This window comes from Penicillium chrysogenum, assembly GCF_028827035.1.
Source record: "Penicillium chrysogenum strain IBT 35668 chromosome Unknown utg000002l_segment0_segment0, whole genome shotgun sequence".
Taxonomy (NCBI): Eukaryota; Fungi; Ascomycota; class Eurotiomycetes; order Eurotiales; family Aspergillaceae; genus Penicillium; species Penicillium chrysogenum.
In genome coordinates this window covers 1,043,555-1,068,379 of record NW_026622750.1, presented here as the reverse complement: position 1 = coordinate 1,068,379, position 24,825 = coordinate 1,043,555, and the positions used below count along the sequence as shown (strand labels likewise).

Here is a 24,825-nt window from a genome sequence, read left to right as displayed (position 1 = left end):
TTACTAGAGACTATAACTTAGATATAGGCCTTAAGGAGGAAACGTAAGAGTCGAGTAGATAATAATTTTAAGTAATATTAGAGAAGTATATCCTAATATAATCATCTAATATATCCTTATTTATTCCGGAAGACCTATCTATAAATAAAATACTTAATATTATAAGTAAAAAAGGTATTAATTATATACCTATATGTTGGGGTGATCACGTGCTTATCACGTGACTCCCCGCTTCCTAGGACTTCCTTATGTGTATGCAGATAGCTTCCCCCTCTCTCTTCTTCTTTTCTCCTCTCTAGAGTCTATCTATTTATTTCTCTGAGTTACATATTCCACTACGTAGCTTCTTCCTTCTATTAGGTTATGAAGCCCTTTACTCGAGGACTCTGAGTATCTTCAAAAATCATCAATTTTCATCAATTTTAACTAAGCGAATCAGAATTTTCACTGTGGGTCGCGCTTCGGCCCGTCCCGCACCCCACTAATAAGGATCATCGAATCCATTATTAAGGTAGTGAAGGTCATCGATATTATTATAGGCCGCATTTCTTTATCAGAGATTTCTTATCAAGAGAGCTCTATATTATTTAAAAAAAAAAATAGAGATTTTTCTACCGTGAAAACTCTATATTCTTAGCGAGAGTTAGCGAAAACGCGTCTCTCTACTTCTAACCGGAGATCTTTCTATCGAGAAGACTCTATATTTTCTAGCTAGTTAATATAACTAATTCCGAGGATAATAACGCCGGTAAGGGCTTATCACGCTCTCTCCCCGCACCTCGTATCTAAACCTAACCTTCTTCCTCTACCGGTGTAGCGAAACGAGCGATTCGGACCTAGGGTATAAACCTTCCGGAGGAGAAGGAAATTAAATTAAATAAAGGTATTAAGTTATTACTAGATAGTAGTAATCTTACTAGATAGAAACGCTAGATTAAAAACGGACTTAGTATAGTCCGTATCGATAAAGTAGCTAATTATAAACTACCCTAACCGTAGGAGATAGACCCTAAGTACGATATTTAGGAATACTAGTTAAAAATTGCCTATAGATAGATTAAGAGTCTACTAGATTAAGAGATTATCACTATTCTCGAAGGAGGAGTGGAAGTCTTTCTATATCGTATAGATATTATAATACGCGAAGTGGAGACTCTTATTTATAGTATAGAAATTATAGATAATATTAGACGTAAAGTTATTAAGTTTTATAAGATCCGGAGATTAGATTTCTCTAGCGCTAACGTCTATATTATAGCGTATTAGATATAGTATAACTAACTAGGCCTATATAAGGTAGAGCTATATCCTTTTAGTATAATATTTATTATACTTTATAATCTTAAAGGAGAACTAGATTCGGTAAAGTTTACCTACTAGATAATAAAGGATACTATTCTAGAGAGCGTTATAAAGGACGACTTTAATAGCTTATATAAAAAGCTAATTATAGAAGCTTATAATATACCTACTTTATTAAGTACCTCTACTATAGTAAATATAGCGTAGAAGATAGAGAACTAGCGCGGTAGATAGGGATATAGTTATAGCGGAAAAGGCTATAGCGGCGGATATAATATTTTATCGGACACTAAGATAGATATAAAGATAGATAGAGAGATATTATCTTTCTTTAAAAATAGTCTAGTAAAAGGGAAGACTATCGACTAGTAGACGGAATAATAAAGAAATTAATAACTATAGTACGTTAATAGCTACGAATATCTCTACTATAGTATCGAAGGTTATCTAGTAAAGATATACTACTACCTTATAGAAGATCTTATTTTCGAAGGGTAGAAACCGGTAAAGAATATCTAGTATTATAGTATTATAAAACGGTTAGTAAATAATAAGAAAAACGAAGGTAAAGCTAGTATAGCTTATATAAACTCCGTACACTCTATAGATAAGATATAGATACTAGATAGTAGTGCTTTTAAAACTATCACTAGTTACTATAAAGACTTTTACGAATATACTAAGTATAAAGCTAGAGAAACGCTATATAGCTATACTAATACTAATAGTAATATTTAATTTATAATAGTATATAGTAAGGCCTTAGTCTAGATTAAGACTTCGACTAGAAAAGTGAGAATAATCCTTATCTCTACTTACTATAACCTATTAACTAAAGATAGACTACTTTCTATAAATACTTTAGAAGTAGATTATAGGATTTATTATAACCTAATCACGTTAAAGCTTATATATATAAACCGGGAGGAGGTCGGTTTAGTAAAGAAGGTTAGCGGACTTCTATAGATTAACGGCCCGCTTTTTATAATATAAAGAGCGAAGCCGAAGATATAAAAATAGAGATTTTAACTAAGGTCTAAAAGACGTATTTTTATAAGCCTAACTCTAGCTCTAAGTCTAATGAAAATAAAGACCTTAATAGAGTTAGTAAAGCTATCTCTATATACGAAATATATAGACGTCTAGGATATATCGGTAAACTATATATTAAAGCTTCTTTAGCGGATACTATTCTTCTTAATAAAGATAACTAGATTAAGCTTTATAACTTTAATTATAAAGTATATTAGCTTAGGAAAGCGAAGAAACGGATCTTAAGAGATAAATAACGATATATTAAAAAGCCTAGTATAAAATTTTATACTAATATCTAGACTATAAATCCCTCTAGACCTAGTAGAGAGAAATATTAGGTTCCTATTATAAACGACTATACCTAATATACTAAGGGTCCCTATTTTCGTACTAAAGATAAGATTATAGAATATATAATTAAATTCTATAAGTAATAGAAGCTTCTCTATAGTAGATACCTAGCTATCTAGTATATTAATAGAGGAAGCGAATTTTATAAATTCTAGATATAGGGGGAGAGTAAAGGAATAATTTTTAAACTTATACCTATATATATATCTAAACCTAATAGTATAGCGGAGCGTATAGGAGGCTATATTAATTAAATATAGAGGATAATAAATATAGATACTAAGCTTCTAGACTCTCTCTAGCCTTTTCGTATAAATACCGCTATTTATATTTATAACCGGCTAGTAAACCCTAAAACCGGTAAGACCCTAATTATTACCTAGTAGTAAGACCTTAGTATAGGAGAAACGAAGGTTAATCTAAAGCACCTTCGTATATAGGGAGTAATTATTTTTATCTATATCCCGAGAGAGACCTATATTTAGTTAGAGAAGTTAGGAGCACGAGTATTCTAGGGATATCTAATTAGTTATAAAGGAGAAAACGGGTATATCTTTAAGGTATAGAATCCTATTATAAAAGAAATTATACGCTCCTAGGATATCACTTTCCTAGATAAACTAGATAAGAATAGCGGTCCGGATAACGACTAGAAAGAGGGTCTAGTACCGGCTAGAAAGCTAGTACTAAAAGACCCTAATTCGGATAATAACGATACTAGAGCACTTTATAAAGAAGGAGGACCGGTATTAACCTAGATTAAAAAGGGAAGATAGCTATTTAAAAGACCTAGGATTTAACTAAGGCTAGTTCCGTAGGTTATTATTACTAATAGGAAGCTACTACCTACTATTTAAGGTCTAATAAAGCCGATAATTTAGTAAAAGTAACCCTTAGTAGGACCGAATATACTAGGAAGAGTATAGACTATACCACTAACACCTAAAGTGTTAACTAGGATCTAGGAAGTCGAGGATATATCTCTAATTCGATAGCCTATTTTCTAAAAGCTAGTAAAGAGATAGCTAGTATAATAGGCTAAATAGTAGTCTTTATAGTAGACTATATACTAATAAAATATATAATAGGCTATATAACGTCCTACGCTCTAACCCTAAGCTCGGGAATTAATTAGAAAGTATATAGATTAGCTTAGTGTAGAAGTGTTAGTTCTTCCTCTACTACTACTTTAGCCTAGAAAGTAAGCTATAAAGCCTCTAGTGCTAAAAGTGATTCTAGAATCCCCTATTCACTAGTCGATCGAGCGTGACGATAGTAAGGAAGCTTATAAGACCTTTATATATAAACTAGCTAAATAGGCAGTCCCTTAGTAGGAAGAGAGATAGGTAGTTTCTTAATAGGAAGAGAGATAGGTGTTTTCTTACTAAGAGGAAGAGACACTAATTTAGCGAGATCTTATACCGCTAGTAGTAGTTATTAAATCACTAACACTATATTTACTAGATATATTTAGAGAGGATACACCGTAGTATAAGACTCCGAGATTAGTTTTATAACTAGTTCTACACACTTAGTAAGAGATTTCTTATAAAGCTTTCTCTTATAGAGAGGAAGAGCCTTCTTAGTCCACTTTTTATCAATAATAGAAAGAGATTTCTTAGGAGCCTTTTTAATAACTAAAAGAGGAGTTTTTATAGCCGCGAGAAGAGATTTCTTATAATATTTCTATAATCGAGAACGATTAGATTATAATTTAATAGGATCGTTAGCCGTCTATTGTTATAATTAGTAGCGATAAGATAATTCTACTATAGTAGTTTATTCCTCGCTATTTAAGCTATATAAGACGCTTACTAAAGCGCTATAGCTTCCCTAAGAACCCCCTACGTCCCCTAAGACCGAACCCTCTACCGAAACCGAAGACGAAGATAATACGTGTAAGACCGGACGTTCTATAGGGTAATAATAGTGCTAGCGAGGGATCTAGATAGGATAAGTAGGATATATAGAGAGGAAGGCTAGTAGTATCGAAGGTTCTTACTAAGTAAAGCACTCCCTTTATTTATAATAGTAAGCCGCTTTATATTAAAGATGTCGATATCCCTTAGTCCTATAAATAAGCTCTAAAGTCTAAATTTATAGATAGATAGTAAGCTACTATAGAGAGTTAGATTAATAATCTCTATATAAAAGACACTTTTAATATTATTCGAAGACCGCTAGGAATCACTCCGCTTCTAAGCTAATAGGTATATAATCTTAAAGTTACTAAAGATAATAAAATATATAGTTTTAAAGTAAGATAGGTAGTATATAGGAACTTCTAGATAAAGAAGGAAGACTCTATTTTCTACGCACCTATCGTCTAAAACACACTTATTAAGATTATTTTCACTATTATTACGTAATAGGATTATAAATAGAAGTAATTTAATATAGTTATAGTATATCTAAATATATTATAAGATAATTAGGAGATAGTCTATATATTTTAACCCTTTAGTTTCGAGTACTATAAGCCGGATATTAGAATTAAAGGCTAGGTTTATTAATTAAAGTAAGCTCTATATAGGCTTTATAATTTAGTAGCTCTATAGAATAAAGAGCTAGACACTAGATTAAATAAGATTAATTTTTACGTACTTAATAATAATCTCTATATATATATAAAAGGTTAAGGCGAAATAGTATAGTTTATACTAGTTTATATAGATAATTTTATTACTACCGTACTAATAGATATAGAAGTATAGTAGATTTATCACTAGATAAAGGAGTAGTTCGAAATTAAAGATATAGAAGAGCCTTTACACTTTCTTAGTAGCGCTATTTCTTAGGACTATAGTAAAAGGACTATTATAATATCTTAGAAAGCTTATACCCTAGAAGCGCTATATCTTATAGAAATATAGTTATATATACTAACCCCTATCCCGCTATCACTATACCGGAAATAGGAGGATAATAATAACCCGGAGAGCCGTTTATATAATAAAGAATATATATTATATAGATCTCTTATTAGAAGACTAAACTAGCTTACTATAGAGACTAGACCGGATATTAAGTTCGTAGTTATAAAATTATAATACCGTTCTATAGCTCCTACCACTAATAATATATAAGCTATCTAATAGGTCTATAGATACCTAAAAGGGATAATAGAGCTTTATATAACGCTCGGAAGAATCTAGGATACGACTTTCTTTATATATATAGACGCCTTATATAGAGACTAGTCTAATACGAAGTCTATAGAGGGGGCTATCTAGTTCTTCGGCGGTATACTAATTAGGTAGTATTTAAAGAAGTAGATAATTATAGCACTATCTTCGATAGTAGCGGAGTGGTACGCTTTTAATAGACCGGTAAGGGATACCTAATAGCTAATAAAAATCGCTACTATATTAAACCTACCGAATATAGTAAAACCTATCGTTATCTTAATAGATAATATTAATACCTAGCTTCTTATAGGAAAGCGCTCTTATAAAAATAGTATAAGATAGCTTAATATACGCTAGTTCTTCGTTAAAGACGCGATCTTTAGAGAGAAGATTAATCTACTATATATTAACACTATATATAATATAGCGGACGGGTTTACTAAAGCTCTTAATAAGGAAGGATATAACAGATTTATATATATACTAGGTCTTTAGTGATCTATATATAATTTACTAATAGAGAAAGGAGTGTTTTAATACGTAGGAAAGGCAGTAAAGACTATATATTTGAAAAAAAAAAAAAAGAGAGGTTTTTATATAGAGAGTAGGAATAGGGGTATCTAGGTTAGTCCTAAAGGGGGGTATTAGGGTGATCACGTGCTTATCACGTAACTCCCCGCTTCCTAGGACTTCCTTATATATATATAGATAGCTTCCCCCTCTCTCTTCTTCTTTTCTCCTCTCTAGAGTCCATCCATTTATTTCTCTGAGTTGCATATTCCACTACGTAGCTTCTTCCTTCTATCACTATACGCTAAAAGTCCATTTAGCTAGTTTACTCTATATTAGGGCCCTAATAGGTTACCTATCGTTAGGTCGAACTAATAGACCTAATACCTATTTTAGGTTAGGTTAGGTTAGGTTAGGTCCGGGTTAGAGTGGGTAATACCGAAGTCTAAAAAAAGCTATTACTAAGATAGATAAGACCTTTTAGGATCCTTAAATATATCGGAAAGTAAACGTATCGCCTACTACTACCTAGCTAGTATATAACGATTTATAATATATTTCCTATATCTTTACTATAACTATAGTATTAGTGTAAAGGTAAATCTAAGTAATTACCCTTACTAGAGCTAGTAGATAATAATAAATAGAAAGTCGAAGAGATAAAGGATAACTAGCGATTTAAAGATAAACTATATTATTTAGTAAAATAGTATAGTTAGCCTTTAGAATATAATTAATAGATACCTAAAAGTATAATAATAAATATATTAAAGATTATTACTAAATATAAAAAATCCTAGAAGAAGTAAAATTAAATTAAAGATATCACTAAATCTACTATAAATTAGTATCGAAACTATTATATTATAAACGCGGCTCTAAACCGCCTTACTATAGCTAAAGACTAATAATAATAAAAGGGATATAGCTTAAATCTAGGGCTATAAAGGAAAGCGACTTATATAAGTCTTAAAATAAATAACTAAATCCGCTTTAATACTCTCTTTACCCTTAGTAATAGTAATTAGATCCTAAATCCCCTCTTAAAAGGCTAAAATACTTATATACTAAAAATAGGCGGTCTCCTCTAATATATAAAGATAAGAGTATTATATAGCTTTATTAGTAAACTTATTATAATTAGGCGTAGAAATACGAATAGCGGCGGTAGAAGACACTAATAAAATATAGTTAGAGAGCTACTAAGAATATATATTATAGGTTTCCTAATAAGAGAATTTAGTACTATTATCCTTTAAAAAGAATATAAAAATAGAAGTATATATAACTAATATATATATTCTAGTTAACCTATAAGTACGATAATAGGCTTTAATAAAGTTATTAAAACTAGCGAGAAAGTACTAAAAGACCTCTATAATAGCTATAATAAACTCTTAAGGTAGTATAAATATAATATCTTTATTATTATTAAAAGGGTCTAAAGACGCTTTATATCTATCTATAGTATTCGATTAGAATATCTTAACTTAGTTAAGGTAGGCTATTAGCTTAAAATAATTGCCTTTAGTTCCTTTAGGAACCTAAGGGAAAGTAAGCGAAGTTAGTATAAAAAGATACTGATATAGGATCGAAAAAATAGGATTAACCTACTAATTTATAAGTCTTATAAAGCCGATTATAGTATTAATAATTCTTCCTATTATAGGTCTTAGCGAAGTAGCGAATAGAGAATAGCTAGAGCGAGAGTGACTTAATATTAGTCTATTTTTAGAGAGATATATATAAATAAGTTATATACTATATAAACTCTTATAGGATAGAATAAGTAAATTTATAGGGAGAACGATAGACTATAGATATAATTAATAGCGAGAGTATTAAATTAACGCTAAAATAGTAATAAAAAAGATAGAAATAAAGTCGAAGTAATAAAGTGATACTATAGTAAAGTATAAGAAGAAGAAAGGAAAAATAAGTCTAGTTATTTATATAATAGGATAAATTATCTTAAAAAGGAAGCTATAATCGAGGATATAATTAAAGTAAACCCGCTTTTAGTATTTTTACTAATAGATATAAAAACTAGAGATACTATTAAATCGGTACTTTCTCACTATAGAATCTACTCTATAATAGTTATATTAAGCTCTATTAAATAATTATCTAGTAAAATAGGTCTATCTTAATCTATCTAGAAGTTAATATAGCTACTAACTATACTAGTAAACTATAATTTCGCTACTATCTAACTTATATACTTAGGGTCTTTAGAATAAAGGCCGATAAGGCGATATCGCCTCCTAGCCGCTATTAATACTTTTAGTTTTATATAAATAGTATCTATCTAGTATTCGGTAATAATTTATATATATTTTATATATTTAGTCTTATAAAAGATTAGTAACGAATTATAAATAAAGTAAGGTAGTAACTTACCTCTTAATTCTTCTTCGACTCTATAAGACTATAAAAAGTATAATATATCTTAAGAGAACTCTCTAAAGTAAGGGCTAAATTATAACTAGCCTTTAAGATATCGAGATATAGTTCTTTAGGCTAGTTTATAAAGTCTATAAAGAAAAAGCTTATCTAATCTAAAATATATACTAGATCTCTTATATCTTATAATATCCCGATAGGAAACTATAATAAATTAGTACTATATTATAGTAGGATTATAAGGTCCTTACTAGTTTATAAATAGTATTCTTATTATTATAATAGTTATAGAGGATTAAGACCCCCTTATCGAATTTATAGTAAGCTAGATTAAAGAGTATATCTATATCTATCTAGTATATATTTAATACGTAATAGAAATAACTTAAATAGAAAAGATAATAAGATTAAATAATCTTATAGGCGATATTAGTATAAAGGACTATAGCTATAGTATTAGATTACTACCGATATAAGGGAGACTTAGGGTATTAGATAAGATTTATACCTTACCTAGATAAAGAAAACGTTCTCTTTAATAGCCTCGGGCCTACTATAGAAAGGGATATCTATATTAGAGAAGGTTTACCTAGATAAAGAAGAGTGGTTTCCTTTAATAGTCTCTATCTAACTATAGGTAGGGACACTTACGTTAGAGGAGGGGGAGTAATTATAAATGTTGGTATAATAGTGTATATAGTAAGGCATACTATAGAGGGTGACAATAGTTATATTAACTTACCGGTACTATCTAAGGATACCTTAGGTATGCACTATATGGTAAGAATTAATAATATAACTTGCCTCCTAGTACTATAATAAGATAATAAAGGTATCATAAAGATATCACAGATTATCTCAGATTTGCCTCCTAAAAAGGTATAAGAGCATATCTGATTTCGACCCTTAATAAAATGTAACTTACTTCTTAATTTTTATCTGCTTCACATATAACGTCTTTCCTTCCTATTTAGGATAAGTATAACCTATTAACTATATCTTATATAATCCTATTATATAAGATTATATAAGATAACTTCCCAAAACGGTTATAGTCTATACCAGACTATAATATCCTATCTGCTAAATTGCTTATAGGTTATAAGCCCGGCTAGCAACCTATTTCCTATTTAGGAAATATAGGTATATATTTCCTATTAAGGAAGGCCGAGGTTTCTCCGAAACTCCGAATTATCTCCGAATTATATACTACTATAAGTAGTATATAAAGAAAGTTTATATACTATATCTTAATATAGTATATATATCTATTTATACTATATACTATTATTAGTATATAGTATTACCTAAGGATATACTATTATAGTATTATACTATATATAGTATATACCTATTTACTATATATACTATATCTTATTATAGTATATATACTTAAAGCACTATATACTATTCTTAGTATATAGTATAAATACTTAAAGAACTATATACTATTATTAGTATATAGTAATACTCTAATACTATATCTTACTATAATATCTATAGAAAAGATATATCTCCCTAAATTAAGGGGATTAGAGAATTATATTATCTAGTCTATTAGGGTAAAAGCTACCCTAATTAAGGATAATCTCTATACTCCTCTAGAAACTCCCTCTATAGGAGTAAAGAATAATAAAGCTATATCTATTTTAAAGCTTTATTATAATAATAGACCGCTTCTATATCTTAAAGATATAGAAAGTGCTTATAAAGCCTAGCTAAGACTCGAAGCCCTCTATAATCCTAAAGGCTTTACTACTAAGTATTTAACCCTAAAAGACTTTTTTAATATAGTATTAAGTGATTTTAACTTAATAGAAGAGTATCTTAATAGGGTTAAGATATTAGTAGATAACCTTAAAGGGAAGGGTATTAAACTACCTAATTAGGTAGTAATAGCCTAGGTCCTAAATAGTCTTAATAAAGACTATAATAGGTTTATTTAAAATATAACCTAATTATTAAGAAATAACCCTAACGCGTATACTATTAAATCTTTATTCTCTAGCTTAATTAATAAAGCTAGAGGTAGAGAGTTATACGCTTATAAGGGAAGTTATTATACGAATATTATAATACTTAAATATAAGTATTAAAGGTCGTATAGAAATAAGCCCTTTAAAGGAAAGTACTATTAGTATTATAAGGTTATTAGTTATAATACTAATAGCTACTAGCTACTATTTCTAAATTTAGCGCCTAAAGGCTAGAAGTCTAGAGGTAAAAGGGCTAAAAAGGTTATAAAACCACTAATTTTAGCTACTAGGGAGTCTTATAAAGCTAAACTAGCTAATAAGACTAATAGCCTTAAGGCTCCTAGTTAGACTAAAGTGAATGATTATATTATATCTAATATAGTAGATACACTTAAATCTACTAAGGATATTAATATATTAGATCTAGTTAATAAACTAGATAAAGATCTATATACTAGTATTAAAATATAGCCTCCTAAGGAAGCTAGTGATTAACTACTAGATATAGATAAACCTTATAACTATAAAGAGGTATATCCTCTTTTAATATATAGTACTAAAGTAAGCGCTAAAGGACTACTAGATAATATAGGATTAAATCCTATAAAGGAAAAAGTGGACTTTATTCTTAATAGTGCTACTACTATTAGTACTATATATAAATTAGAATACTATTCCTATTATTAGCCTATAACTACCTTAGTTAGGTAGGGTAAGGCTAATACTACTAAGGTAACTTATAAAGGTAATATATATATAAAGACTAATACTAGTGTTATATACTTATTAAAAGATATTTATTATATACCTAATTTAGGTATCAATTTAATAAGTATACACTAGCTATATAATCTAATTACTTTATTTATAAAAAATAAAGTATATCTATATATACCTTTAAAAAAGATAGTTACTATTACTATAAAAAGGGATAATCTCTACTATATAAATACTACTATATTAAAGAAGGCTATAAACACTACTTTAGTAAATACTAAGCCTAATCACCTTAGTATAACTACTACTAGTGATAATAGCTATATCCTAGAGAGGACTATAAATAATAGTATTATTAATACTATTAAATTATAGTATATAAGATTAGGGTATATAAATATATAAGCCCTAAAAATTCTCTTATTAAACCTACTAGGGATAAAGATATCTCTAGAAGAAATTAAGGCCTTTCTTAAAGAAAAATATAAGGTATACCTATTATCTAAAGATAATAGAAATATCTATAGGAAGATAGATAATCCTACTAAGTACGAAATCTTAGATAGGATTTATAGTGATTTAGGTAGACCTTTACCACCTACCTATAATAAATATAGGTACTATATTACCTTCCTAGATAAAAAATCTAGATATCTCTAGATAACCTTACTATATAATAAATTAGATACTTATAAAGTATTTAAAAATTATAAAGCCTTAATTAAAAATGTTAAAAATAAGAGAATTAAAGAACTCTTTATAGATAATAGTAGAGAGTATATTAATAAGTAATTTAAATTAGCCCTAACTAAGTATAGTATTAACTATATAACTACTCCTAGTTATACTAAGGAGTCTAATAGGTTAATTAAATAAATAAACCTTACTCTATTTAGTAGAGTAAGAGCGTTACTTATATAGTCTAAAAGCCCTAGCTATTTATAGGGAGAAGTACTATAGGCTACTACCTATATTTATAATAGGTCTCTATATAAAGTATTAGGGTATAAAATACTATATAAAGTGTTTTATAATAAAAAACCTAGTATATAAAATATTAAGGTCTAGGGCTCTTTAGCCTATTATTATATAAATAAATATAGAACTAAGCTATCTCCTAGAAAGGAAGAAGCTATAGTTATAGGCTATAGTAACTATAAACACTATAAGCTATAGGACTATAAAAGACTAAAATGTCTATAGTCTAGGGATATTATAATATATAAAAATAAATTTCTAGATAGACTATCTAAAAATTTAAATCCCTATAAAAATACTAGTCCCTATAAAGAAACTAAGCTTATAAGCTTAGAAAAGGTTAATATAGATCCTATATCTCCTAATAAGGAAGATAAAGTATTAACTAGAGGAGAAAACTCTAGAAGGATTACCGTAGATCCTAATTATAGGATAGAAGTGTAAATACCTAAATTATATACTATAAAGGATACTATATTAACTAACTATATTAGCTTAATTAAGACTAATATAGATAGTAGGTTTATACTTACTACCTTAATACTATTAGAACCTAATAGCTATTAAGAAGCTATTAATAGTCTAGAAAAGGACGAATAGTTAAAGGCTTACTACGCTAAGGTAGAAGAACTAGAGAAATAAGGAACCTACGATATAATAGATATACTACCTAGTGTAAACCCTATTAAGGGTAAATAGGTTTTTAAGAAAAAACCTATAAATAATCTAAATCCGGATAAGGATTATATTACTAATAGTGATAAAACTATTAGATATAAAGCTAGGTAGGTAATATAAGGATTTCACTAAAAACTAGGGGTGGATTTCCTAGAAATCTTTTCTACTATATATAGAACCGAGTTATAGTATCTAATATTAATAATAGCTATTAATAAAGGCTAGTATATACTATAATATAATATTAAAAATGCCTTTATATATACTAATATAGATACCGATATATATACTATCCTACTAATAGGAGTATATAAAGATAACCTAAGAAAGTGCTATTTCTTAAAGAAAGCACTATATAGTCTAAAACAAAGTCTAAGACTTTAGTATAAATATCTATCTAAAATACTAGCTAAATTCAACTTTAGAGCATTCTCTTATAATAAGGGTATATATATAAACTCTAAAGATTAGTATATATTAATATATTATATTAATAATATATTATTTATATATAAGGATTTAAGCTATATAAGAAATATAGTAGCTAAAATTAGCCACTATATAAAGATAGAAGAAATTAGTATAGTGTCAATATTTTTAGGTAATAATATAAAAATCAATTACTAGATAAAAACACTATATATAGACTAAAAGGGTTATATAGAGAAGTTATTAAACAAATTCTCTATAATAAACAATCCTAGTTATAAGCCTATTAAAATACTAGGAGAACCGGGGCTAAAATTGAAGAAAAATACTACTAGCGTAAGCCCTAGTGATATTAGTAATTATTAGAAATAAATAGGGTCTTTACTCTATTTAGCCTTAAAAACTAAGCCTAATATAACCTTTCCTACTATATACTATACTAGATATATAAGTAACCCTAATAAAGAGTATTTTATAGCCCTTAATAGGATATAGAAATATTTACTAGTATATTCTAAATTAGGATTAGTATATAAATACTTAGGAAAGGACCTATATATAAAAGGCTATTCTAATTTAGATTAGGGTAATAATCTAGATAAAAGAAGATCTATATTAGGCTATATATTTAGCCTAAGCCCTAATATAGGATTAAATAATTTTATTAGCTAGAATTCTTAACTATAAAAGACTATAGCACTTAGTAGCTATAAAGCTAAATATATAGCTCTAAAAGAAGCTACTAAAGAAGCTATATATCTAGCTAATATATTTAATTACTTAAATAAAGAGCTAGATTTAGGGTATATACCTAGTATACCTACAATCTTAGTTAATAATAATTTAGCTAAGAAATTAGCTAAGAATCTAGAATTTTATAAGCGATTAAAGTATATTAAAATTATATATTATTTTATAAGACAAGCTATATTAGAAGGAAAGGTTAATATAACCTAAATACCTTCTAAATATATACTAGCTAATTTCTTAACGAAAAACGTTAATTATACCTTATATAAATCTTATATAGATCTAGTATAGCTAGATAATATATAAGATATAAGAAGCTATAGAGCACTCTTTTCCAATTATAATATTTTATCCTATAAGGTTTTAATCATATATTGGTTTTTAACGAGACTTTATAGCTATATACACTATATACTATAATCCTTATAGGGACTATAAGGATTATAGGGGCCTATTAGTATAATAGTGTATATAGTAAGGTATACTATAGAGGGTGACAATAGTTATATTAACTTACCGGTACTATCTAAGGATACCTTAGGTATGCACTATATAGTAAGAATTAATAATATAACTTACCTCCTAGTACTATAATAAGATAATAAAGGTATTATAAAGATATCACAGATTATCTCAGATTTGCCTCCTAAAAAGGTATAAGAGCATATCTGATTTCGACCCTTAATGAAATGTAACTTACTTCTTAATTTTTATCTGCTTCACATACAACGTCTTTCCTTCCTATTTAGGATAAGTATAACCTATTGACTATATCTTATATAATCCTATTATATAAGATTATATAAGATAACTTCCCAAAACGGTTATAGTCTATACCAGACTATAATATCCTATCTGCTAAATTGCTCACAATAAAGGATAAAGGTCCTTTTAATTATAAAATAGGGGAATAATAGGATATATATAATATATATTATAACTAATATATACGGGGTTCGCTAGGTGATCAACCCTACTTCTTAGAGCACTAGGATTTTTCCTTTAATCCTAGGGCCCCCTAGGCCCCCTAACTTCTGATAAGAGTTAGTCTTGATATATAGAGACAATACACTTTGGTCCTCCCCGCCATTCGTATCTTACCCGGTTGACAGGCCTTACACCTGATAACTATATATCTTTATATATATAGAAGACTTATTAAGAGAACCTTCTCGGCTCGAAGCACTTTTTCTCTTTATAGATAGCTTGGTGGCGTGACTCCGGTGCGTATAAGAAGAGACTAGGCTGCTCCGGGACATTTAGTAAGCTAAGCGCGAGAGACTATCTAGACCCTTCTTGATTTACCGACTCCACCCCCGGATTTCCTCCCCGGATTTTTCTTCACTTCTCCACTTCCTAGGCATAAGGTACTAGTGCAATTTTTTCTCACCTTACTTCCTCACCTAATCTTCGTCAAAATAGATTATTAATATATTCAATAGCTTCGTGTAGAGCTTCGTGTAGGATTCTTATCTACCATCGATAACCTTCGTGATAAAATTTAGAGCCTTTAGCTCTCTCTCTAGTAAGCTCTCTCCGTATAAGCTTCACCTTCCGTATAACCCCTATCGTCTTTATCTTCGTCTAAAAGGCTAAAATCCTCCCTCCCCGATCCTAAGAAGTTCACCGGTCTTATAGTGAAATATAATACGTAGGATACCTCTATCCGTGCTAAGCTCGCTATCGACAGACCCGCTATAGGAGATTCTATAGCTTAGTTTTACTATATCTACCTTAATCTCGCTAGCTAAGTTTAGGCTATAGTTCTTCCTTAGCTCTCCGCCGCGCGTGACTCCGGTATTTATAACTATAACACAATCCTCGACTCCCTTCGCCGTATATACGATAATTCTAATAAGATTTAAGAAGTAGAGGACCGTCTCCTTTCGATTAAGTAGTCTCCCGATGGATCGCTCGCTACTTATATCGCTAAGTTCGAGCGTGTTCTTTATAAAGCAAAAGGATAAGATTAGCCCGAAGTTATAAAGATCTCCACTTTCCGCAAAGGTCTTTAAAGCTCACTTCGAAACCGCCTTTCGTAGTAATTAAACCTTCCCTATATATATACCGAGTTTATTAGTGTCGTATAGTAGCTCGCCGGTTACACCTTCTCTACTAACACTTCGCATTCGAACTAGGGCGCGCACACGAATAGCTCTTCGAACACGAACTATAACACCGATCGGATAGATTTATCAGCTCTCGAAACGGGTGACACTTTTGATTATGATACCGCTATAGCCAGTCTTCGTGTATCTAGGGACTAGATAGAATTTCATAAGGGGGTTATATGACGATCTATATGCTATTATATATCAGATGACAGATTTGTTTACTATTTGATTGTTTGCTAGTTTAGCGAGAGAGGACAGAGTTTGCATCGTTTACATAGTCTGGTTTGATTAAGCTTCTAGCTCGCCAGACTTTGCTCTCCTTCCTTCTTTCTTCTCTGTCTTTAGTTACTTGAACAATAGCACTCTCTTACTTAGCTTCATGCTTTGCCTGTAGACCTAGCTGGTCACATTATTTCTAATTTGCTTTATAAGAATATATATATTTACTTTAATCTTAGCTATATCAAAAATTGGCGAGTTTTAAATTTACCATAATATAATATTAGCCCCGTTATAATTATTCATAAGGCTAAAATTAATCTAGGTGAAAATTATAGAGGCAATAATATTAAAGTCGTTCGGCGTTAGCCGGAGATAAGGAGGTCTAAGAAGGGTTCTTTAGGACTCCTTTCTCCACCTTGGAGTAGGAAGACCGAGTAGTCTGGCGCTTCAAGGAGTAGGGCAGCAGAAAGAATCTCGCACGCAGTGGAGACGCACGGCCTACTCCCGACGAGATTGAAGTGTACTGGAACAGTCAGATCAAATATCACAGAAACTGAGTAAGCAATTTACGGGCACCACTCTCATGCATGACGCCGATACGGACACGGCTTTTCCTCGGTTTCATGGAAGCCCGCTGCGTGCGGAGGTCCTCCTCTACTCTCTCGACACTTTTCTCGTACTTCGAAACGTCTATTTCTGGCACCGTCTCGCGCAGCAACTCTGTTAGCCCGCCAACTACCTCGACAAGACTAGGGTCAAAAACGGGTATTTGTTGTTGTTGTTGCTCGTGTGCAATCTCGGCAGAGGTTGGACGAGTTTTGACAAATGAGTATTGTAGTAAGATATCATCGTCGTCACTCGAAATGCTGCCTTGTTGATTCAGAAGGAGCATCCAGCTGCCAGGGTGTATATCTCTGGCTCCGACTCTTGATTCATCACTTGCTGCGAGGTGGCTGCCAAAGAATTCAGTGGGAATGGGGCTCACAGCGAACCGTCCTGGTGATACAGATGGTGGCGACGACTTGTCGTCGTTGGTGGTGGTGAGTGACGAGGAGACTTCCCCGCATGCGAATCGCAAGATGGCCTTGTCAGAACCCGAATTCACGGAACGGAGGTATGATAGAAATCGGACGGCAAAGCGCTCGGGGTCTAGAAGGGTGTTGCCCATGTCGTAATAGTGACTGTTCTGGTGGTCTGCGTCTGCGGCATCTTCGCGCTGATGACCCACAAACGTGAGCATGTGCATCACAGGAAATATTTGGGCAACGGGGGAAGGGTGAGTGAAAATAGTAGTCGAGGGCGATGTGAATTTACGGCTGCGCAAGGATGTCGAAAAGGCGCAAGTCGGATAGATGATTCTGTCGCGGAGCCACGCCAAGTCTGCTGATGAACCTCCTGATGACGTCCCCCGCAGCAGCAGCTGCGTGAAAAAACGAGCAGAGGCGTCATCGCTGTGCCTGTCCGGTCCTTGGAAAAAACAGAGCTGTTTGAGGGTCTTGGACTGCGCCAGAGCCGCTACTAGATCACTGAGGTCTCCCTCGTCTCCCTCCACCTTGAACTTATCGACGCAGAGACTGAGCGCAGACGCGCCTCGAAGTTCTTCAGATGCGATCGCGGCAGCGATCACGGCGGGCGCGAGGTTCCTAAACGCAACCCAGTTAAGGTGCGTTTGTCCGGCGTATGCAACGCGCAGAATATGGCCCGAGGCCTCGGAGGACGGTCCCAGGCTATAGGGCACCTCTTCGAGCCGCCGCCGCAGCTGCTCGCGGAACTCGGCAAGCTTTTGAAATTTGTCGATTGTCTCCTCATCGAGGTGAAGATCGGCGGGATCCTGTGTGAGAATCAGCAGATTATCGATGGCGCGGTCCATGTGCGCATTTCGCGGCGGCTCGTTTGACGTAGTCAAGCGCGAGGTTGTTATGGTCGATGCATCTTTAGCGCTAGTGGTGGACTTTGAAGGCCAAAAGTCTTTTCCATAAGTCAGTAAATGCCGTAAGTATGTGTAAAAATAGGGAAGCACGAGTGATCTACAGACAATTTGAGATGCTTGAGATGACACCTGGCGAAGATTCTGCAGCCTGATCTTCGCCTCTAGGCTGATTTTCAAGCTCCGGGGGCCAGATGTCTACCATTACCAAGTCAGCTCATGCACATCATCTTGATACTAGAGATAGTAAGGTGGCGAGGAAACAGACTTACAGTCTAAGGCTGCAGCATGAACAATCGGCGTATTCTTCAGTATCAGGAACCTGGGGTCCTCTTCCAGGTTCATGTGGTAAAAGTACTTGCGTAGCCACGGAGAAATAGCCAACGGCACTCGAGGCCGCGGGCTGGCAAGTACAGTGTCAGGCTCCTTCTCAGGCGGGGGTCTTCAACTGGATCCCAGCCACCAGTCTCACACCAATAGGAGACTTCGGCCATATAACGCACGGGGAAACCAACGATGCCGTACTTGACGCCGCTGTCAAGGTCGGAGATGTCGAGAACGACAAGGCCATACTCGAGGCAGTCAGCACGGAACAAAGTGGACAACGGCTGGAGCTGAACGTCGCCGGGGCGCGTGCTGATGCTATTAGTGGCATTAGAATCGCCATCGTTGCGCAATAATGCCAGCAAAAGGCAGGTCGTTGTAAAGGGAAACTCGCTGAGCCCATCATCATGCCATGGCAGCTCGGGCTGTATTTGCGACTGCTCTTCCTCCTGGGAGCCATCAGGTATAACGAAAGGAGGCTGCGGCCTGTCTGGAATGCTAGGCCGCTCATTACTCTCAGCCTCGTTTTCACCCTGAGACCGACCATACCAGCCCTCCGCGAGTGCCCTCTCCGCCTCAAGTGGCGCGCGGTTCGCGGGATCTGAGAATATTTTGATCAGCGCAAGGATGTCTGCCACAACATTCTCAACACGTTCCGAAGATGATACTGAGATGTCCTTATCGTTGCCCTGCCGGTAGGCCACGGCCAGAGAGCGGCTGGCTCCGCGGGGGCCGACATTGGCGATAACGGAGAAGAGGAAGGAGCGGGGACTTTTGGAGTACAGACACTCGTATCCGAACATTATATTATCTACAAGAGGGGACGATTGACATGAGAAAATGGTCCAGATAGCAAACAGCTGGGAAAGAAGGAGAGGAAAAGTGCATCAGCCTAACATTTAGCTTAGAACAGCCTCGTATAGGCGTTGGCAAAAGACCGCTAGCCTTGGCCTAGCGGGACAAAGTGATGTGGCCAAGCGATGGCTTCTTTCACTTCTCCTTTCAGTTCTGGTTATTCTTTTGGGATTGTATACTACAGATTGTGCTAGGGTATCATTAATTCTTCTTAAATTCCACATATTTACTCCGTACAACACGCGATTATATGACACTTCCAGTCTTCAGGCGGGGGTGGAAAGGGCTGACGTAGTAAGTCCCCGAGCGTCGGGGATCTCTCTCTAGAGGCGTCGCTGGGCTTACGTTCCGAGGCGAAGATCCTTGTACGGAGTACTCTTGACAGCGCTCGGATCACAGGTCCACTCAGACTATCCCATTTGTTGATTCTCATTATCGTATACCCAGCGAAGACAACATGTCCGAGTGGCTGTCGGACTATATCTCGGACGGTAAGTCCTATACAAGGGTGATAATTTAACAACTTGACTATTGATTGATCAAAGAAAAACTGGGTGAATACAGTACTTTACGAAATCAGCTACCCCCTCGTCCGTCCCGGGAAGGACAATTAGCGCAGTGTACTAGTGTATTATAACAGCGCGTGCTAATTGGCTAATAGCGGTAACACCTCGGTAACCTGAATCAATGTATTAGTTAGGCCTAATTCGGTAATCCATGGAATTCATCCGAACAAGCTCCTTTCACACATAGTGCCACATTATACGCCTATCAGCCTAGAAAGCGGTCTGAAAGGCGGAGCCTTCGCTTTCTATCCAATCAGAACTCACGACCCTGGGATTTATTTTCCGGGAATCAAGTCACAAGAGTGCAGAGGTATAGCTGATTTCGAATAATACTGTACATTGAATAGTCCCTCGTGGAAAGTCACCTTTTCGTGGTGAGTGATGTCAGTAAGTTGGACTGCAATGTCTGACCGAAACTGAGAAATTTTCAATCGAAACTCCGGTGGAAACTCCTTTATTGGTTGTGACGGTGCGGCGGGAAGCCTTCAATAGGACACGTCAACAACGTCGCAATGTCGACGAACCTTCGAACAACCGACCTGCCTACACATTTTCAACCTACACTCACCGGGTTTTGCTCACAATAACTCACCTGCCCTACCGCTTCGGTCGCATGTCAATTCGTCAGTCCTTCGTCTGCTATCTGGTGTTGCCGCCAGCGAGGCAGTCAGCTACTTCGGGCTTTAATATGAGAAGTACTCTCGGTAATCGCTACTCAGGGAAGAGGTTCACGAAACTACATCGGGAATGGACACGTGGGGGTCGGTGTCACAGAGGGATGGGTTATTGCTTTTGGGGAGAGGATATGATGACAACAACAAGAAGAAATCGTTAAGGACACAACCGTATGGGCTAGAGGGGTTTTTGGCGACTGGTTCAGCTTTTCCTCTCGAAAATGAGACTATGACAAAATGTATGCAATGGAAGGATCAAATAGCGTATAGGTGCCCTCTAGGTTTGATACCTCCGGGCGTAATGAATTGTGTGTGTGTGTGTGTGTGTACATTGAATATTACATTAGATTCGATGATTATAGCCAATAGTGACCCGACCTGGCAGGGGTCGTTCTTAGTAAAACAGGTGTGCCTACAGTAATTCCCAAAAAAAGATTAGAGAAAATTCCATCTGTAGAATTAGGGACTATCCTAACTAAAAATCCATTCTACGCGCTACTCTAGGCAAGGAGCACTGTTTTTAGATACATGATGTGACCTAGGTATATATATACAAGCCCATCCAACTAATCACACGCAGGTAGATCCTCGTATAACAAGATCCCTTGAATGGATACAACGTCAGGACAGGTGCCTGAGCATGGGTTATCATCATCCGTGGGGTCTAGCTGTCGAGGCGTATACTTTTTGCCATTGATCGAAATTTGATATCCGCATTCGCCGAAGAATTCAGGGCCTTCGTCCACAAATTTAGCATCGTCCTTTTTGCACCAATCAAAGGTGAATTCGTCTTGAGGAACGGAGCAGATCTTTGGAGACGATCCGATATTGGCGTCAGTGACAAACATGCCATCGCAGTGGTAACCTGGATTGTGTTATTAGTATGGGTAAATTATCTATAAAGGTAACTATATATTTATCTATATATTCTTATAAGAGATTATTTATAAACTATTAGAACGTAGCCGGTCTATTTATTAATCTAAATAGTATTATCTTATACTTAAAGGATCTATATTATATTTTAAAGGTTATTAAATCCTCTACTCTTAAGGTTAAATAAATCTAGTAGAAATCCTATCTAATATTAAACTTAGTAAAGTATTTTATTTTAGTAATTTATTAAAATACTTTATCGATTAAAAAGAGTAAATAATAGTTTTTTTTAATAATTATATTTAGCTTTTAGAAGTTAATATAGAAGTAGAGTCTACTACTAGGCTTCTTTAATATTAAGATTAGAGATATATAAAGAGATATATTTAGTATAATAAAGCCCTTATCTAGATTCTTAATAATATACTATTTTACTATCTTTAGCTTATTAAGAGATAGCTTATAAAGAGGGTAGTAATCTAATTATATTTTAGCTTTAAGAATAATATTATAATCTATACTAGGTCTATATAGGGGTAATTTATCCGACTTCTTCTTCGAAAATACTTTAGTTAGATTATAATACTTTAGCGGTAATATCCTCTTAATCTCTTAAAGTTTAGGATCCTCTTTAATAGATAACTTTATATTAAGAATTTAGTCTATCTTATAGAGTAAGGTAGTAAAGATCTCGATTCCTCCTATAGGATTTCTCTTCTTCTATACTTCCTATCTATTAAATCTAACTCTTCTAATTATACTAATATTAATTATAGGAAAAAGAGGGTTATCTTCCTTTTTATAAGAGAATAGAATATTTAATATCTTATCTTTAATATTCTATTCTATCTTTCTCTACTCTTATATCTATTAGTATCTATATTAATATTTATAGATATAAAGAGAGATATCTTTCTTTAGCTTCTATACTTCTATAGTTATCTCTATTAGCTTAAAAAAATAATCCCTCTAATCTATATTTTTCTAGTAAATATTATCCTATAGAGATCTCTATAGGATAGTCTTTAGAGTTAGGATAGAGATCTTACTCGCTACTTTATCGAAAAGAGTTCTTTTATCTAGCTAAATTATCCGGTATTATTAATAGTTAAAAAGGATATTATACCTAGTAAACTATATTTATCTAAAAATAATATTATATCTTCCTAAGTCTATAATTAGTATAGAGATCTATTATTAAATCCTTCTATCGATATAAATTATAAAGAAAGTTATATACTATATTAGTTCTACTAGTTTACTATTAAAGCCTTATATTAGATATTTATAGTCTAGTCTTTCTACTTTAAGTCCGAAACGCTTATCTAATATTATAACTATTAATAAATTAATAAAAATATAACTATCTACTTTAGTATCACTAAATACTAAAATAGGAAATAAGTATCTACTATATATTAGCTATATATTAAAAACTAAGCTATCTCTAAAACCGTTAATTAACTTTTATAAATCTAACAAAAATAGTAATATCTTCTATCCGCCTAAAAGAGAGACTTTATCTAAATAGGAACTTTTCCTAAATTAGTATTAGCTTTAAGCTCTATAATATTATCTATATAAGGAGGGTTTATAGTAGGAGTAGTTATCGCGATAGTAAGAGTCGGTTTTTTCTTTAGATAATTATAGATTATATATCTATATTCCTTATAGTTAAAGTATTATCCTTCTCTTATTAAAGTCTCTTTTTTAGAGATAGATAGATTTAGAGTATATTTACACTTTATATAGGGAGTACTTAACTAGTTCGCGGCGGATATATCTCTAATACTAGTAGTAGGAATTATAGACTAGATATATAAAGAGGTCTTTACTTCCTACTAAAGACTAATATTATACGCTATACTCTAATAGCTCTATATAAATATATTAAAAAATAAGATAGTATCTTAGTTAACTACCTATATAACTTAACTCTAAAGTAGGTATAGGAGTTTCGAATATAGATCGCGCTTATAGTTTTCGGTAATAATAATAGCTTCTTCGGCGAGCTATATAAACTCTATAAGGAAATTAGTGAAACTATCCTATAGTTTTATCTTAAGCTTATAGTATATAGTATAAGCTTCTATACGTCGGTTTAGGTTTATAAAGATAGTCTTTAGATAAAGGATAATATCCTTAGCGTCTACATATGATCCTAGAAGCCTATTTCTTATATAAATATATCTTATACCTTATTAGCTAGATCTATATAGATCCGTTTCTATACTTATATATACTATTATTACCGTATTCTATAGTACTTAGTCGTTAGTAAAGCTAACTTAATATAAACCATACGATCCTTTCCGAATCTTATATATATAGTATACTAGTATCGGAGCTTATCCGGGGAGTAATATATAGCTAAGCTTTACCTTTATAACGGCTCTAGATATAGAGCTTATAGTGAATAGGTAAAGGGTAATAGTTAGTATTTACCTCAAGCTTCTAGCGAATCATAGTTTCCTAAGTCTTAAATTAGGCTTCTTTTCTATTAATTAGTATAAATATATTAGATATTTTTATAGACTTCTAAGCGGTAGCGGCCTTTATAATTAGTATACTAGTACTATACTAATTCTAACTTTAAAGATTTAGGAGATAGAAGATAAGTTTACTACGCTTATAAATAGCGATATCTTAATAGATAATAGCCTTATCTCGCTTAATATAGAGTATTTCTATAATATTATTAAGCTTAGTTCTCTCTACTCTTAGTATAATAATCTTATCTTCGAGTTCTTAGACTAGATTTTATAGTCTTTAGTAATTATAAGTAAGCTTAATAAATCTTTTACTTCTTAATATCTAGCGTAGCTATACACTAATCGGTTCTTCTTCTTTATTATATTTACTAATATTAACTAGTCTCTATAGATTAGGGGTTAGGGTATATAGATTATAAGTAGCGATAGTTTCTTACTTAATCTCTTTATTAGGTATAAGGATAGGCTACCTATCCTAGTTTATAGGTAGATTTCGTCTTAGCCTAACTATCTTAATT

At 32.9% G+C, this 24,825-nt stretch overlaps 1 protein-coding gene across 1 annotated transcript; it reads right to left on the bottom strand.

The window, feature by feature from the left end:
• Window positions 1-16,186: 16,186 nt before the first annotated feature.
• On the bottom strand, window positions 16,187-19,647 carry N7489_003984 (uncharacterized protein; the record flags this gene model as incomplete). The annotated part of the gene is made up of 5 exons (XM_056709736.1): window positions 16,187-16,203; window positions 17,164-18,561; window positions 18,629-18,718; window positions 18,793-18,923; window positions 18,995-19,647. 5 exons carry the CDS (start codon window positions 19,645-19,647, stop codon window positions 16,187-16,189), a joined length of 2,289 nt encoding a protein of 762 aa, XP_056568157.1.
• Between the last annotated feature and the right edge of the window lie 5,178 nt (window positions 19,648-24,825).